The sequence below is a fragment of the Pseudorca crassidens genome, chromosome 5 (assembly GCF_039906515.1).
Source record: "Pseudorca crassidens isolate mPseCra1 chromosome 5, mPseCra1.hap1, whole genome shotgun sequence".
Classification (NCBI taxonomy): Eukaryota; Metazoa; Chordata; class Mammalia; order Artiodactyla; family Delphinidae; genus Pseudorca; species Pseudorca crassidens.
Window position 1 is genome coordinate 53,180,295 of NC_090300.1, and position 12,664 is coordinate 53,192,958.

A 12,664-nucleotide genomic window follows, 5' to 3' on the forward strand; every position below is an offset into this window, starting at 1 on the left:
CTTAAAAGAATAAATGGGGAAGGAATGACAATTACCTTTTGTCATTTCATTCTCACCTTAGTTTAATTTAAAACTACTTTTCCTCTACACTTTGTGTGAGTGAGGGTGCAGGTGTCTTCTATTTGTCTCTTATGTCTTGAGCCAGGCCAACATGGAATTTTTGACCGCAGAACCAGGACAAACTAAATTAAAACTCACATCATCCTCAGAATCAAAAACTACAGCCAACCCAGGACCTTGGAAAAGAAGCCTCTCTTTCTAAAGACAAAACAAAACCCATGTTTCTCAATATTTTTAAAGCTGTAATTTCCTTCACAAGCATTAAATTCTCCCATTCTCCTTTATTATTTGAAATTCATCATAAGTAACTAAAAATAAATAAATGAGACAAATAGTTATTTTCAAATTTCATTTACCCCTTCCCCCATTAAAACCCTTTGCAAATCACTGTTTAAATAATCTTAAAGGCATGAAATAAGCCCCAAGTACTTCAGGGGCCATGTGGATACATGCAGTCTCTCTCAGGTACAGGGGTTGCACAGACCTTGAAGTATAGGCAATCCTCAATATTTGCAGATTCCATATTTGTAAATCCACCTACTAAAATTTATTTGTAACCCCAAAATCAATAGCTAAAGCGTTTTTACAGTCATTCATGGACACATGCTGAGCAGTGAAAAATTTGAGTCACTTGACACAAAGTTTCCCTACTGAGGTCCAACAAGGTGACACGCTGCCTACTTATTCCAAAAAGAACACTGTAAACAAGTGCCCTTTTTATGATCTATTTAGTGGAACTTTTTTTTTTTTCATTTTTGTGCTTATTGATGATTTTGCTGTTTAAAATGACCCCAGGTATAGTGCTGAAGTGCTGTCTGGTGTTCCTAAGTGAAAGAAGGCTGTGATATGCCTACAGAAAATATATGTGTAGATAAGCTCATATACAGGCAAGAGCTATATATAGAGTCGTTGAATATGAGTTCAATGATAATGAATCAATAGTATATATTAAATAAGGTGTCTTTAAATAGAAACACACATAAAACAAGATTATTCATTGATCAGTTGATGAAAATGATGTGACTAGAGGCTCTCAGGAACCTAATCTTGTATTTCCCCTAGGAGAAATGGTTTCGTATTCACTAATTCAGTGTTACGGTGACTTTATAGAACGAACTACCACAAATAACAAGAATAAACTGTACTTGTAAACTAGTGAAACACACAATGGACTTTCCAGCACAAAATCCTATCAAAGAAGGTTGTGGAGGGAAGAGAGCAGGGGATGAAAACTAAGCTCACAGGCAAGTAACCTTTAAAGATGTTATTTTATTTTAAACCAGAAAATGGTGGTGGAGCTAACACTAATCATCTTTCCCAGACAAGCCAATGCAGCATTAAGGTGCCACATAGTAAATAGAACACTGGACTTTAAAGTTCAGGGGGCTAATTGCTGGTTCCAACTCCGCAAAAAATTAACTTAGCCAAGGGAGTTTCTTCATCTGGTAGAGGGACTCAAATCTTGTAGCAATAAGAAGTCACATTTGCCATAATTATTATCTCCAAAATGTTATCATGTAAATTATCTCATTGGTTGAACTCTATGGCCCCTTCTTGCTCCAAAATTATATAATTTAAGGAAGAGAATCATTCTGCCAAAACAGAAAAAAATATATCAGATGTTCATAATACTGAGAATTTTCCTTTGGAATGTTTATAAGACATTTGTCAAGGAGAGGATTTCAAGTATAAGAACTAGAAAACGGCTGTGGTCTTTTAAATTGTATTTATTAAATCACTACTTTCTTTTTTAAAAATGAGAGAGAGAGGGACTTCCCCGGCAGTCCAGTGGTTAAGACTCTGGGCTTCCACTGCAGGGGGCATGTGTTTGGGAAACCCTGCAGGCCTCAGGAGGCCGAAAGAAAAAAAGAAAAAAAAAAAAAGAGCCTTGTCCCCAGTAGGTGGCCATCCTTGCCTCAGGGCAGACTCCATCACAAATTTTGTACATGTGGAGAAGCAAAAGTACCACTAGATGGAGCAGGAACAAAAGACATCTATTTATTTCTAGTTCAAGGAACCCTGGCAGTCTTCAAAAGCGATCTTAAAAGGTCACTTTCTGAGTAAATGGAAGCTTAGTGAAGCTAGCTGAGTTACCTGAAAAACCAAGAAAAATCTTTGGCAAAATCAGAACGAGAACGTCATTCACTAACTTACCCCATGTTCTTTCCACAAAACCATGCTGATGGGAAAACTTTTTCCTTCTTAGAGAACATTACCAGAAACAGTGCAGTCCAGGTTTTTCACATTTCTTAACTGAAAGCTAAGAATTGTATTAGACGACACTGAGGGACCTACTTCAGGCAACAGGATGAAATGCTAGACATGTTCATGTAGATACTGACATGGTCCTGATTTTTCTTTTCCATTGTCGGGTCCAGCTCCAGGCTGGATATCACACTGATAATTTGCCTTTACAATTCAGGCTGCAGGGTACTCTCTGTCCCAGCAATTGCCGCCAGAAGAGCTGTCTCAAGGAAGTGAAGGCACTGACTTCAATTCCCACATAAACCTGGAAGTTAGATTTCGGAGACGAATGGGCAGAATGACCTGTTGATTGTTTCCTAATGGGCCTTTTTCTTCCCCCCACCCCTTGGCAAAGAAACCTCACCCAATTCTTGGGGTGGGGGTGGGGGTGGGATATGTATTTCTTCGTACACTTTTCCGTCACCACTTAATACTTTGCACCCAAAGACGGAGACAAAGATGAAAAGCAACGACCATTAAGGAACAGAATTTCCACTGTTTTAAGAACAGACTAGCTCTTCCAGTTAACAAATATTAAGTGTTTAATAATCTCACAAAAAAACACTTCTCTTCCATACCCGATTGTCGGGACTGATCGGGATATACTTTGGAAGAGGCAAAAACCTCGACAAAATCCGCAGAGCAGGAACTGCGTTGTGATACTATGATAAAGGGCAACAAAACCAGAGGAGAGGGAGGACAAAAAAGCCCTACACAGGAACGGCCAGCTGGCTATTCGTCTCACTGCCCATTCACTGGGACCAATTTTGGAGGTGCCTCCACGTGTCCTTCTGACAGTTGATTTGCACGCACTGTGGTCCAATCTCCAAGTTTGGAGGCCCACAGGCCCACCACTGACGGCGAGGGAAGACGGACGCGCACCAACGGAGTCCCTCCCAGGGAGAAAACAGACTGCCCGCGCCCCACCCCCGCAGCTCCTCCGGCTGCAAGTGTCTGAGCCGAGTCCCGGGTGCACGTCCCACAGCTCAGGGAAGCGCACCGCGCGCGGGGACCGGCTCCGTTCCTTTCCCTGCGGTAAGAGCCTCGCCTCGGCCCCCCAAGCGACCCGCGGCTGACAGAGCCCAACTCTTCGCGGCGGCAGTGGGCGCCTCCGGAGAAGCCCCGGCCGACCGCGGCCTCAGGCGGGGCGCGGGGCCTTGGCGGGCGAGCCACGCAGGTTCCCGGGAGAGGTGAGCGAGCCAGCGGCTGACATTTTTTGTTTGCTTCGGTCTGGATTGTGGATAGCGGTAGGCCGAGGCTTTTCCGCCCGCTGAAAGTCAGCGAGAAAAACAGCGCGCGGGGAGCAAAAGCGCAGCGCCTACGCCAGTCTCAGTTAGGGTTAGACACGAAATGGCAGCCACCACTCCCGGGCCCACCCTCCGCAACCCACAGCGCCTCCTCCAGCGTCTCCTTATAAAGGGAGTGGCCGCCGCCTGCGCGGATTGGCTGGGGCCAGCCCGCCGCGGCTCTCGCGAGAACCGGTCTCACAAATTTTTTTTTTTTTCAAAAGTTCTGTTTCCCGCCATGAGGACAATCGCCGCCCCACCCACATGTTCCTTACGGGAAGATTGGATCTTTTCTTCAGACGTATTAACTTGTAATTTGAAAACTAACTTGAATGCTTTTTAGCGCTGTTTTCCATCTCTTACAGACCAGGCGAGGTGCACGTTACTATCTTAAAGAAATGGAGTTCATACAAAAATTGTAGGGCCAAATTCTCAGTTCGGATCATCACGTTTGTTAGAGAACTTTACCAAAATAGATTCCCGAACAGAATCTTGGCTTGGCTCATTGGGCTGCCTCCGCGATCCTGACCTGTTCCCTTCCTGAGCAGAGGTTGTTTTATTACGTATAACTACTCTCTTCTCGATCTCAACATTGAGGACTGAATCTCCCTTTTATTAGGAAATAAAGGCTTTTCAGTCATTGACTTTGCTTTAATGTTGTGTCGTGATAGTGTTAAAAAAGAACAATGCACCATAAATTGTAGCAGGTTTTTATATTGGCCGGTACATGCTGTTTTTCATATAACTGGCTAATCTTAAAAGTTGAACTCTTCAATTGGGTGAACTTCATGGAGTTGTCGCTAGCGGCACCGCGATCTGAAAGAAAAGTAAAATGTTAAGGGGATTGGTTCGATATGGTTTAAGATAGGGGAAAATATAACTAAACGCAAATTTCACATTTTATTTCCTTTCCCTAGATTACCTGAAAAGGATCATCCATGACCCCAATGAAGAGGCTAGAGTCTGTACAGAATATTCCAGGCTAGTTGTTGGGTTAACTGCCTAAGAAACCACAGTTAAGGACCATGCCCCTGCCTAATCTAGCAAGCTACTTTGGAGAACACTTTAAATTTACATCTCTTACCCTCTTTACATCTCAACTTCTTAATTTGTAAATGGAAATACTATTTGTCTTGCCCATCTCTCTGGGATGTTGAAGTTTAAATTAGATAAATGTATCTAAACAGGTTAGCCGAAACTTCTTTTAGGAAAAAAGCACTTTAAGAATTCTAAAGTGAGGGGGTTGGGATCATTCTGTTAGGGGAACCACTGACTGAAACCGCCTGCCCTGGCCAGGTACCATAGTAACCACTTGCAAGAGCTATCTTAAGCAGGAGGTCCTGGTAAGGAATGCGGAACTAATAAGCTACCACCAACCGGAAGAATTTGGGGAAGATCAAAAGGAGAGAGGAGGGCTTCCTTGGTGGCGCAGTGGCTGAGAGTCCGCCTGCCGATGCAGGGGACGCGGGTTCGTGTCCCGGTCCGCGAAGATCCAACATGCCGCGGAGCGACTGGGCCCGTGAGCTATGGCCGCTGAGCCTGCGCGTCCGGAGCCTGTGCTCCGCAACGGGAGAGGCCACAACAGTGAGAGGCCCGCGAACCACCCGCCCCCCCAAAAAAAGGAGAGAGGAGACTCCAGTCCATGTGTTGTACCAACTTCCCAGAATCCTTCTCGCTAGAATCCATCTTGGCTGAGTGATGCATGTGCCACCAGGAAGGATCCTGAGTCAGAGTGAGTGGCCAGAGACAACACAGAAATCAACCCAATTACCATAAAACCCGAGACTGCGAGCCACGTGGCAGCGCAGTTCTCCTGTGTTCCCTTACCCTGCTGCTCTCTGCCCCGCCGCCCCTTCCCAATAAAGCCTCTTGCTTTGTCAGCATGTGTGTCTCCTCGGACTATTCATTTCCGAGTGTTAGACAAGAGCCCACTCTCGGGCCCTGGAAGAAGGGGTCCCCCTTCCTGCAACAATTCTCTCTACAGTGCTTGTGACTCTAGTGAGTACGGCATCGACTATTCAAACTGCTCTCAGATAATCATTTTCTACACCTTATCCAATCTAGTAGTTTTGCTTACAATCACTAAAATGATAAACACATGTCAAAAAATGAAATGCACCTCTTCACAAATGCTTCAGGCCAAACTGAATTACTTCCTGCTGCTTGTACATGCCCATGATTTTTACACCTTGGAGGCTTTGCCCTCATGTTCCCTCTGCCATCAGTGTGCTTCTGGTCAATTCTATATAACTGCATATCTACTGGGAGTGCACCACAGAAGTCATCAGGGAAGGGGACAGAGATGAAAAGAGAAAGCCCACAATCCCTGTCCTCTAAGAACATATCTAGTAAGGGAGAAAGACAAGCAAACCAAAAGATAAGGCTGCATAAATTAAATGGTCAATAAAAGTACAAGTAATATAATGTGCTGAAGGATACAAATAATCGATTTTGACTATGGAGGAAGTAGCATGAGCTGGACCTATAAATAGTCTAATTCTATAAGCAAAAAATAACATTGTGAAAGTTCCCATAGAGACATTATCTCATTTGTATTTCATAAGGACCCTGTGAGACAGATAGGGATTAGGATTAGCAACCCCACTTATCAGGTCTCTCCCATTGCGAAGCACGGGCTCCGCGGCCATGGCTCACAGGCCCAGCCGCTCCGCGGCATGTGGGATTCTCCTGGACCGGGTCAACGAACCCATGTCCCCTGCATCGGCAGGCGGACTCTCAACCACTGCGCCACCAGGGAAGTCCTGTAAGGACCATTTTATATTTCTCTTAGAACACTAAATCACTTTCCACCTTATATTATTGCAATTAAAGTATGAATTTCACCTCTCACACTGGACTGCTGGCTTCTTAAGGACACAGTCTGACTCCTGATTTAGCACTTACTGCACTTAGCACAGTGCTTTCCATAGAGCAGATACTACATACTTTGAGTTATGTCAACATTGCCATCATTCTCTCAGCTACCTTCGTCATTTCAGACCCTTCTTTCCCCTTCATAACTAATTAGGCACCAAGACTTGTCAGTTTTTCATAATTTCTTCTTTTTAATTCCTATTGCTTATAATCTTGAGTATAAGACTTGACTACTTTATATCTACACTAACAACTTTCTAATTGATCACTGAATCTCCAGGGCCTTTCCCAGTCCAATTTAGCCTCCAAACTACTACCACATTCATCTTAATTTCCTTATGTCTCCTCTTTTCAAATCTTTAAAGGCTCCTTTTTGCCTATAGGACATTTAAAACAAAGCCTTCCAGTCTCTGGCCTTAATTTACCTTCCTAGTCATTGCTCTTAGTCTGCTCGATATGAGCTCTTCATTTTTAACAAAACCAGTGTATTAAACATGCCTTGAGTATGCTTTGTTCATCCTATCTAGCTTCTTGCTCATTTCCACTATGCTCTTCTGAATATCTGCCCTCTTTTATTATGCTCCCACACCCATCCTAATACCACCCTATTCATGATGGCATACCTCTGCTATGAAATCTTCCCTTATAGCAAACTTGCTTCCATAAACTTCAACAACCTTCAATCTGTATCACTCATTTGGCACATATCATGTTGTACCACAAATTGCTCTCTCCCTCCAAAGGAAGTGTAAGATCTCCAAGGTAAAGAATAACATCTTCTCAGGACTTCTCTGGTGGTGCAGTTGTTAAGACTCCATGCTCCCATGTTAGGTGGCCCGGCTTCCATCCCTGGTCAGGGAGCTAGATCCCAGATGCATGCTGCAACTAAGGAGCCCACCTGCTACAACTAAGACCCGGCACAGCCAAAGAAATAAAATTAAAAGAGTAATGTCTCCTCTAGCATTTAATTTGGTTCTACTCAATAAATATGTTATTTGACTGCTTCATCATTATTTTCCCCCATTATAGAAATGCAACAGAGACATGGACCTTCCAATAACTGAAATATTTTGTTCTCCCAGAAACATATAATATCCAAAGTTTTCTGTCACATGTACTCAAAACATTTTCTTCTAACCATTTTATCTGTATTCAGAAGCATCTTTGGTGTACTATGTTGGGTCCGACTTCTTTAAATTCTGCAGCGGTGATCCACATGTGCTGGAAGGCAGAGAGGGATGCAAGAATAGAGCCTCCCACCCACACTGATATTTTCCTTTCTGGGGGAGCAATAACCTGCACAGGGGTGTTGGCAGGCACCACCTTTGCTATATCTTTAACTAGCCGCTTATCTAAACCAGGGAAAGAGGTTGATCCCCCAGCAAGGATAATATTGGAGAAAAAGGAATTCCTCAGATCTGTATCACATTTCATTATGCTGCTGAAGCACATCTTATCAATGCCAGGGGTCTCAAGATGCAGGAGACTTGGAGAGAAGAGGGCCTCTGGACAATGAAAGAGCTGGTCATGGAGTTTGATTGTCTTCCCATCAGGTAGTTGGTAAACCTTCTCTATACAATCAGCTTTCTTGGCCTTTTCCTCTTCAAAGTTCATTGCCACATAACAATAGGTTTCCTTAATGTCTGTGACAATCTTCCTGTCTGAAGCACTAAGCAGCATGATGCCGTGCTCCTTCAACAGCATCATGAGGTAGTTGGTAAGGTCAAGACCTGCCAGATCTAGCTGCTGGACACTATGAGGCAGACAGTAACCCTCAAAGATGGGTACACACTGGGTAACCCCAGCACCTGAATTCAGCACAAAGCCAGTTGTGAGGCCAGTAGCAAAGAGAGCTAGCACCCCCTGGATGGACATATAGAAGGCAGGAACCTCCAGATGCTCAAAAAACACTTCAGTGACCCGTTGCCGGTTGGCCAGTGAGTTCAGTGCTGACTCTGTAATCAAGACTGGGCCATCACAGGGCTTTAGCTTCAGGTTATCGTCGTAGATATGCTTCCACATGATCTCCATGTCCCCCCAGCAAGTAATGAGACCACGCTCCACTGGGTAGCTGTAGGAAAAGCAATAAGATAAATGGCAGCTTTAAATTTTTCCAGTGTCTACTCTCTTCAAACATGGGTTAATCCCCGTATTTATTACCAGTAGCACTTTATGGGCAGTGCCCGCCAGAGCCTCTCAGAGATGGTAACTGCCAGCAAAAGATAGCCCAGCTACCTTCCTCTGCAATTTTTGTTGCTTTCCATCTTCCCTGCCTCTTTGGAATACCCCTTTTGACTTTAAATATATATACAGGGAAATCTTCACAGTTTTAATATCAGTTAGTTGAAAACAAATAGCCCGGAAGACAAAGGTACCTTGAATTAACATTCCTAAATGAACTTGTATTTTATGAACGATAACTGTGTTTGTACGTTTGAATACATTTGAATAGATACAGCGAGCAAGCAATGTTCACTCTTCAGGTATGTGGTACCCTCAGAGATTTGCGGCTCGAGCGTTTGCAATAATGATAGCTGGCAGAGACTTTCCTGTTCCTCACTTCTTATCCTTTCTCTCAGTGTTGGGCCTCTCCTCTGGGATCCCCCTACTTTGCCTCCACGCGGGTCCTGCCCGCCGGGAGAAGGCGGTACCTGATGGAAAGTGCGCTTCTCCGCTGCTGCGCTTGGTCTCCCACGCACACTTCCTGCGCGCCCTCTGCCCCCCAGGTCTGGCCTTTGGCGCGGCCTATAAAGTTCGGGTAGACAAACTGGGGCTCCCGGGACCCAGCCAGGCCCGCCTTGATCACTCCTGAGCCGTTGTCGATCACCACCGGTAGCTGGTAGTAGCTCATGACGCCGCCGCCTCCTGTCGCCCGGCCGCTCGGGCTGCCCTGGCTGCGGGCTAGGCGGGGAGCGCGGAAAGTGATGTGCCGGTCAGACGACCTGGAACGCCGCGTCATAGAGACCCCGGCACGGCCCCGCGGGGCCTGAGCCGGGCTGGAGGGAGCCGGGGGCTGGCGGGGAGGCGGGGGGGGAGTCCCAGGCCGGGGACTCGATGGATGCAAGGTGCACTCTAAAGTGCCACCCACGATTGCGTCTCACCCGGGTTGGGCCACTCCTCACCCCCTTGGAATCCGGGAATACCAATATCAGGAAAACCTGACTTTCTTCCCAGAAAACTAGATACAAATCTAACCCTTCACAAGAGGCTTTCTCTAATACCTCGATGAGCCATAAAAACAGTTTTATTTCTCAACGTCATTACATTCTGGTTAGTAGATGTCTGTCCAAGGGCCTGCGGGAAGCTCTGAAATGCGCCCTCGAAACTGGAAAAAGGTGGAGAGATTTGACAGGGTAAAGTGTCGTAGCGGGGGAGGTACGGTTCATGCTTCTGAACTTCTAAAAAGAGAATTTCGTCAACTTGTAAAAAGAGAAAGGGAAAAAGTGCTAGGACTTAAAGTGGGTTTTAAATACTTTTATTATTATTTCTATATATTCTGGGCAGTACTTTGTTGTGTTTCTTTCCCCGTGTTTTCTAAGCAAAATGTACTCAAAACCAAAAAAGTATAATCTCACTTTTAAATTTTTTAAGCAATCCCATCAGGTTACCCACCCCACGCCCCTGCCCCCGGTGTAATATGGAAGCTCATTCTCATTCCCTAAAAATTCTTGATTTTTAGGCATAAGGATGTGTCTGTCTCTTTGCAGGAAAAACGATATTCCTTAGGTCATATGAAGCTCAGGCTTAGAAAAATTTATTCATGTTGCGTGCCAAAAAGGTGCATCTCGATGTCTGATTTTCTTTTTTAACCTCTTCAATTTTGCACACCCTGTAGAAGATTTTAAAACAAGTGCCGTCTAAAACAAGTACAGAGCAGAGGAAATTCAAAAGTCCCTCCACCAGAGGCTGAAAGGATCGCTTTCTCGCTAGCTAAGTAACAGCTAGGGAGTTTGGTGCTGCACGGAGCTGCGCCCCGCTGCGGGAGCCGGGACTCCGGGATTCGCGTGCGGCCAGCCCTTCCTAGCCCGCCAAAGCCCTGAAACTCATCCGGTACTCTCAACAGAGTAACGCAAAATATAACACTTCTTTTCCGTAGAAGAAAGTAAACCGCAAAAAAGTGCAACCAACGGGTGCCCGATTTCTAACTAGGGGCTTTGCAAAAAGTGTATGCAAATTCCAACTTTTGAAATGGTAATACTGTTCAACTGGACATACGGTTATTTTTCCTTTTTTTTTGGTTTCATTTTTCTTTCTATTAAAAGTTACGCTAACCCTACCTTTAAGCGCTCGTGAATTGCACGTTATAACAGCGATATCAAGGACTTTCTCAGCCACTGCTGACAGGCGGGTTTCCGTAGTGTAGTGGTTATCACGTTCGCCTAACACGCGAAAGGTCCCCGGTTCGAAACCGGGCGGAAACAGTGTTCTTATTTTTCCCCTGTTTACGTCCACTTACTTAACAGAGTCTTATGATGCTCCTTATGTTTGCCCACTTACTTAACAGGGTCTTGTGATGATCCTTACGTTTGCTTTTTATTTTATTTGATCCTTACGTTTGCTTTTTATTTTATTTTTGTTTACTCCTTTTCCCCCTGTTCACGTCCACTTAAACAGGGTCTTGTGGTATTCCTTATGTTTGCTTTTTATTTTTTTTAACATCTTTATTGGAGTATAGTTGCTTCACAATGTTGTGTTAGTTTCTGCTGTGTAACAAAGTGAATTGGCTATATGTATACATATATCCCCATATCCCCTCCCTCTTGCGTCTCCCTCCCACCCTCCCTATCCCACCCCTCTAGGTGGTCACAAAGCACTGAGCTGATCTCCCTGTGCTATGCAGCTGCTTCCCACTTGCTATCTACTTTACTTTTGGGAGTGTGTATATGTCATATGTATATGTCTCTCAATTCGTCCCAGCTTACCCTTCCCCCATCCCGTGTCCTCAAGTCCATTCTCTATGTCTGCGTGTTTATTTCTGTGCTGCCCCTAGGTTCATCAGACCTTTTTTTTTTTTTTTAGATTCCATATATGTGTTAGCATACGGTATTTGTTTTTCTTTCTGACTTACTTCACTCTGTATGACAGACTCTAGGTCCATCCACGTCACTGCAAACAACTCAATTTTGTTTCTTTTTATGGCCGAATAATATTCCATTGTATATATGTGCCACATCTTCTTTATCCATTCATCTGTCAATGAACACCTAGGTTGCTTCCATGTCCTGGCTATTGTAAGTAGTGCTGCAATGAACATTGTGGTACATGACTCTTTTTGAATTACGGTTTTCTCAGGGTATATGCCCAGTAGTGGGATTGCTCGGTCATATGGTAGTTCTATTTTTAGTTTTTTAAGGAACCTCCATATTGTTCTCTATAGTGGCTGTATCAATTTACATTCCCACCAACAGTGAAAGAGGGTTCCCTTTTGTCCATACCCTCTACAGCATTTGTAGATTTTTTGATGATGGCCATTCTGACTTGTGTGAGGTGATACCTAATTGTAGTTTTGATTTGCATTTCTCTAATGATTAGTGATGTTGATGAGCATCCTTTCATGTGTTTGTTGGCAATCTGTATATCTTCTTTGGAGAAATGTCTGTTTAGGTCTTCTGCCCATTTTTGGATTGGGTTATGTTGGCTTTTTAAAAAACATAATCCTGATAGTAATTTGCACTACCTTGGGAATTTGAACTTTCAACTTGGATGTTATTTTGCTTGTTCACCAAATTTTTTTTATTAACGGCTTGCACATGGAAGAAGTGTTTCAGACTTTAAAAAAGTTTTTAAAACTCACAACCTGATACTGAAAAAATAATATAATGTACATCCTAATAAGAGTAATCAAACACCGCGTAAAAAATAAGCTCTGTTGCCCCCAGCACTCTTTGTATTACAAGTCATTTGGTTTTCCATTAGTTTTCCCCCTGAGATTGCTGATTTCTCTAAACGCCAGAGACCATGTTTTATGCTTTTTCCATATTCTTAGTATCTGACACCTAGTAGAGACAAATATTTCTGAATTAATAAATTACTGAAAAGGATTCTGACAAAAATAAAGTGGAATCAGAAAAAAATTATATTCATAAAAATGAAATCAAGAAAGAACCAGCCTCATTTTTTTTTTCTTATAAACCTAACGGTTGTGGGTTTTTTCACAAACATGATTCTTACCGGGAAGAAAGAATTTACAAAGAGAGCAA

At 43.8% G+C, this 12,664-nt stretch overlaps 1 protein-coding gene, 1 long non-coding RNA gene and 1 other non-coding gene across 3 annotated transcripts; 2 read left to right on the plus strand and 1 right to left on the minus strand.

The window, feature by feature from the left end:
• Positions 1-3,232: 3,232 nt before the first annotated feature.
• On the plus strand, positions 3,233-5,473 carry LOC137224892 (uncharacterized). The gene is made up of 2 exons (XR_010943558.1): positions 3,233-3,494; positions 4,508-5,473. It is a non-coding gene; the product is annotated as an uncharacterized lncRNA (long non-coding RNA).
• A 2,143-nt stretch (positions 5,474-7,616) lies between these two features.
• On the minus strand, positions 7,617-9,315 carry ACTRT3 (actin related protein T3). The gene is made up of 2 exons (XM_067737228.1): positions 9,116-9,315; positions 7,617-8,535 (listed from the first exon to the last, which is right to left on the minus strand). Exons 1-2 carry the CDS (start codon positions 9,313-9,315, stop codon positions 7,617-7,619), a joined length of 1,119 nt encoding a protein of 372 aa, XP_067593329.1.
• A 1,497-nt stretch (positions 9,316-10,812) lies between these two features.
• TRNAV-AAC (transfer RNA valine (anticodon AAC)) lies at positions 10,813-10,885 on the plus strand. Its single transcript has one exon. It is a non-coding gene; the product is annotated as a tRNA-Val (tRNA).
• Positions 10,886-12,664: the final 1,779 nt, after the last annotated feature.

Coding starts and splice junctions, on each gene's coding strand:
- ACTRT3 (XM_067737228.1), bottom strand. CDS start 9,315: ATGAGCTACTACCAGCTACCGGTGGTGATCGACAACGGCTCAGGAGTG. Junction 8,536..9,115: donor AGAAGCGCACTTTCCATCAG/GTACCGCCTTCT, acceptor CTTTTCCTACAG/CTACCCAGTGGAGCGTGGTC.